This window comes from Micromys minutus, assembly GCF_963924665.1.
Source record: "Micromys minutus genome assembly, chromosome: X".
Classification (NCBI taxonomy): domain Eukaryota; kingdom Metazoa; phylum Chordata; class Mammalia; order Rodentia; family Muridae; genus Micromys; species Micromys minutus.
In genome coordinates this window covers 52,956,593-52,960,870 of record NC_137970.1, presented here as the reverse complement: position 1 = coordinate 52,960,870, position 4,278 = coordinate 52,956,593, and the positions used below count along the sequence as shown (strand labels likewise).

Below are 4,278 nucleotides of genomic sequence, written 5' to 3'. Positions count from 1 at the left end.
CAATGCTTTTGGAAGGAGTGTATAAGGCTGCAGAAATGATCTGCACTTTTCTCAAAAGGTGAAAGAATTGATTTCAGCAGTTTCTGAGAGGTAATCTGTATAGGTTTAATAATCATAATAATCATATAACTTAACAAAAAAAAACGCAGTCTTAAAAGATCAGTGTTTTTATGTTGTACTCCAGCTGTTTTAGGTGCCTTGATATGTGCCATTTTCCTTGGGGTATTTTTGAAAAACAATAGTGATTTTATGACTTACACTTCACTTTGGATCATATTTTCACTCTGCCCACACTTAGTGACTAATTGGCACACTATTTCTTTCATAGGCTCAGTAAATTCAGTAATAACCTGTCAGATTTCTTCAATGTAATTTTAAGTTATGATGAAAAATATCTTTCTCCTAGACAGGTTTATACATTTCTAACGGTGTTCTTTGGAACTACTTTCAGAGAGCCAGAATTGTGGTTGTCACCTCTTTCCTTTATCTAAAGCATAAAGGCCATCTGAGTCATGTTGGGTTAACTGTAGAAAACTACCTGCCCTGGGAATATTCAATGTAGCATTTTATACAATTACAGGGGATTATTGTGTGTCATGAATGTGTTCTTAGTTTAAGTGTACCAAAGCTTGATTTCAAAACTCCATTCAACAAGTAATGTGACAGATGATGTTTGATATTGAACTAACTGAAGAAAATCAAGCACTGGAGTTTTAAATCCTTTAATGGAATCACACCTGGTAGATAAAAAAAAATTACCCCATTTTTTAACATTATGCGTACATAAAGTATTGCCCAACCCAGTTTAAACTCAACCAAATATGTTGTTGGAATGCGAACTGTGATTGCTACTACAAATAGACAATTACACACCGTCTGAACATAGATTCAGCATCTGAGGTAAGAAAACTCAGTGCTTAAAATGGTCTTCAAAGAGTATTCTCTTTGTGACTTAAGTTCACAGAAAAAGCTGATGAATGTAGCTGAGAGCAGATGTGCACAGAGTGTTAGCAAAATTTTACCACTTAAGTCTTAAAGGCCTGGTCTGACATTACAGCATAAACATGTCACCAGCAATGATACCTAAATACAATATTCTAAACTGGTGTTGTCATAAATATGTGCATTCCTCATGTAAATAATACACTGAAAGGTTATGAATACTTTCTGTGAATACTGTCTTGATAGGGTACTGAAAATCTATGCTGGTTCTTGCATTTCAGGCCATGCTCAGGTTTGGGTTTTATTTAGCATAGTTCAGCCGACATGGAAGGAGTGGCATGGTTACTCCCAATTTTGTATGATTTTGTATGGAGTTGGATACTATCAGGCAATTCTTGTCTTGAAAGACGTCTTCTGAACTCATTAGTGGTGAAATAATATATAACTGGGTCAAGGCAAGAATTCAGACTTGCCAGACATAGGGCCACAGAATGAAATATAAGAATCACTCTTCTGGCTAAGCAGCTTTTAATTTCATTGGACTTAACTAGGAAATCTAAAGGAAAGCTGAAGTGATAAGGTGCAAAGCAAATTAGAAACACCCCTGCACAGGTCAGAATCATCTTCAGGGCTTTCTTTTTCTCTCCAAGATGTTGAGAAATTGGGTATTTATTTTGTAATGACAAAGCTGTCTTCCAGGTACAGTATAGAACAATCATAAGTGGAGTAACAAACCCAACCACCTCTCCAATAGTTATCATGACCACAGATTGGGCCAGATTGACATTCCTGATAGGAAGATCTACAAAGCATTTGGTTCTGTTTCCTGGAGTATCATCATTGGTTCTGAGGAGAGGAAAGAGTAGGCAGGCAAGGCAGATAATCAGCCAGCCAATAATACTGATATACAAGTCATATTTCTGCTTGCAGTCATTGAAATGAAAGGGATACATGAGAAACCAAAACCTTCGCACACTGATGCAGACCAAGAAGTAGATGCTGGCGTACATATTAACATATTTCAGGTAGAAACAAAACATGCAGAGGCCAGGACCAAATGGCCAGTCATGGTTCAAGTAGTAAAAGATCCTCAGTGGCAGAGAGAGAATCTGTAATAAGTCAGCAATGGCTAGATTTATCATAAATACCACAGCCCTTTTGGTTTCTTTCATATAGCCATAAAATACCCACAAGGCTAATATGTTCCCTATGAGACCTGGCACAAGAATTACAGTGTATGTCACTGCATAAATGAAGTATCGGAAATCTGTATTGTCTCCATCTGTCTTGTTACAAGTAAAATTATCAGTCATGATTATTTCCAGAGAAATTGTATATGCCTCCTGGTCATTCAAAATCTAAATCAACAAGTAACTGTTTGTTGTACTGTCCACAAGTCAATGGTTCAGGAAGCAACTGTTTGCCACAACTGTTAGTCTCTACATAGGATTTGGGGTCTTAAAAACTGGCTGTTTTTATGCCCTAGATTTGTATACACAATTACCAAAATCCATTGTGCAAGCACACATGAAAAGTTGTCAATATTTTCTCCTCTTGTTTATTTTTTGATAACGCTTTCCAGGACATCATGAGAATTGGCTATTGCTAACTTGATTCATAACTACATCTACATCAGCTTTTCAAATTCCCATATGCTAGTCATCTCCTCACAGGTGTTTGGAAGGACATTTCATCTTCATTTGAGGAAGAGAAGTCTGGCTCACACAGAAGGAAGGTTTGCTTCAGTGCAGGGTGGCTCTCCTACTATTCAAAGATGACTTACTTTGATTGTTCTTTTTTTCTGAGTTTTTTTTCATATTTACATTGAAGAAGAGATAGAGTGAATAAAAGACAAACCTGAAAATAAAAGAAAATAAACTCATTATGGTTGACATTTTAAATAAAAAACCCTAGGGTTTAATAGCCATGTTATATCCATAAGATAATGTTTCACACAAAAACCCTCCCCGTCGTCTAGCTCTTACATTGTTTACCCTCCTTTTCCATGATATTCCCTGAGACTCATTGTTTGAGTCATGTAGATATCTTGCTTAGGGCTAAGAAGTCACAGTCACTTAGTCTTAGTATTTTGGTTAGTTGAGTCTCTGCATTAATTTCTTCCAACTGCAAAAAGAAGCTTTTCTAACCAAGGTTGAGAGTATCACCCATCTGTGGGTACAAATATTTAGAAGGTATTTTTAACATGATCATGTTTTAACCAAACAACATAGTTGATTCCCCTCTAAGGCTAATGGACTCATAGGCTTTTGGTAAAGTTTACAGTGTCACTCATAAATTTCCTTCATTGGAACAGATCTTAAACCCAGTCAGAATGTAGTTGCTTATCTCTAACCTTTGTGCCACTATTGCACCAGAGTACGCATCCTTTTCTTCCCCAGGTTTGTGTTACAGCAGGGAGGAGACTATCAATGTCCTTTTCTCCAGAGGTCTAATAGTACCACCTGACAAAAGAAAAGCTAGCTAGCCAGAAAAAAGTTTCCAAGTCAGTTTTAAATTAATTCTTATATATATTATAACCAAAGTATGTAGTATCTTCAGCAATCTAACCATCTAATTACAGTGGGCAGCCATGAACAGTGGCAATAGCCTGACTTGTGTGTATCTTTGAGGTGGTGCTTCTCTGGAGACTACCTTACTAATAATCCATAGAGAGGATACCCTATGTCTGGACTGAGATTCTTTTCATGAATTTATGTGGAGCTGAGTTTACATGCTCAAGATTAATCCAATCAAAATTTCAGTATGTATGGGGCCTTGTCCTTGGATGAGGAGTTACTAGCAGTTGATGACTACCAAGGGGATAGAAAAATCTCCTTTCTTCGTTACTATGGCCACTGGTAGGTTTCCCACCCTCCAGTGGATGCTCCAAACACAGGCACATATGGGCAGATTACAATGGACTCTGTGGGTTATTTAAAAAACTAAATATGAGATAACAAAGTTGTGAGGAAGCCATATGGAGGAGGCCTGGAGAAGGTGGAATGGAGTTGTGTGTATGTGTATGGCCAAATTCTCTTGTATATAGGTAAAATAAAAAAAAATAAAGCATGTGTATAAAATACATAAGGTATAATAGAATTTTGTTGTGAGTAGGGGTTAAGATGCTACAGGTTCCATAACAGTAGTTCTCTACCCATAGTTTACATCCTCTTTAGAAGCCAAATAACTCGTACACAGGGTTTGTCTAAGACCACCAGAAAACAAAAACACTTATATTATGATCCAGAAAAGTAGTAACATTACAGTTATGGAGTATCAGTGAAAATAATTTTGTTATTGGGGCTTCACCACAACACAAGGAACAATATTAAAGGA

At 36.8% G+C, this 4,278-nt stretch overlaps 1 protein-coding gene across 1 annotated transcript; it reads right to left on the bottom strand.

Moving 5' to 3' along the window:
• Positions 1–1,247: 1,247 nt before the first annotated feature.
• On the bottom strand, positions 1,248–2,255 carry GPR174 (G protein-coupled receptor 174; the record flags this gene model as incomplete). The annotated part of the gene is made up of 1 exon (XM_080909940.1): positions 1,248–2,255. The coding sequence occupies one exon, from the start codon at positions 2,253–2,255 to the stop codon at positions 1,248–1,250; it is 1,008 nt and encodes a 335-aa protein (XP_080766066.1).
• Positions 2,256–4,278: the final 2,023 nt, after the last annotated feature.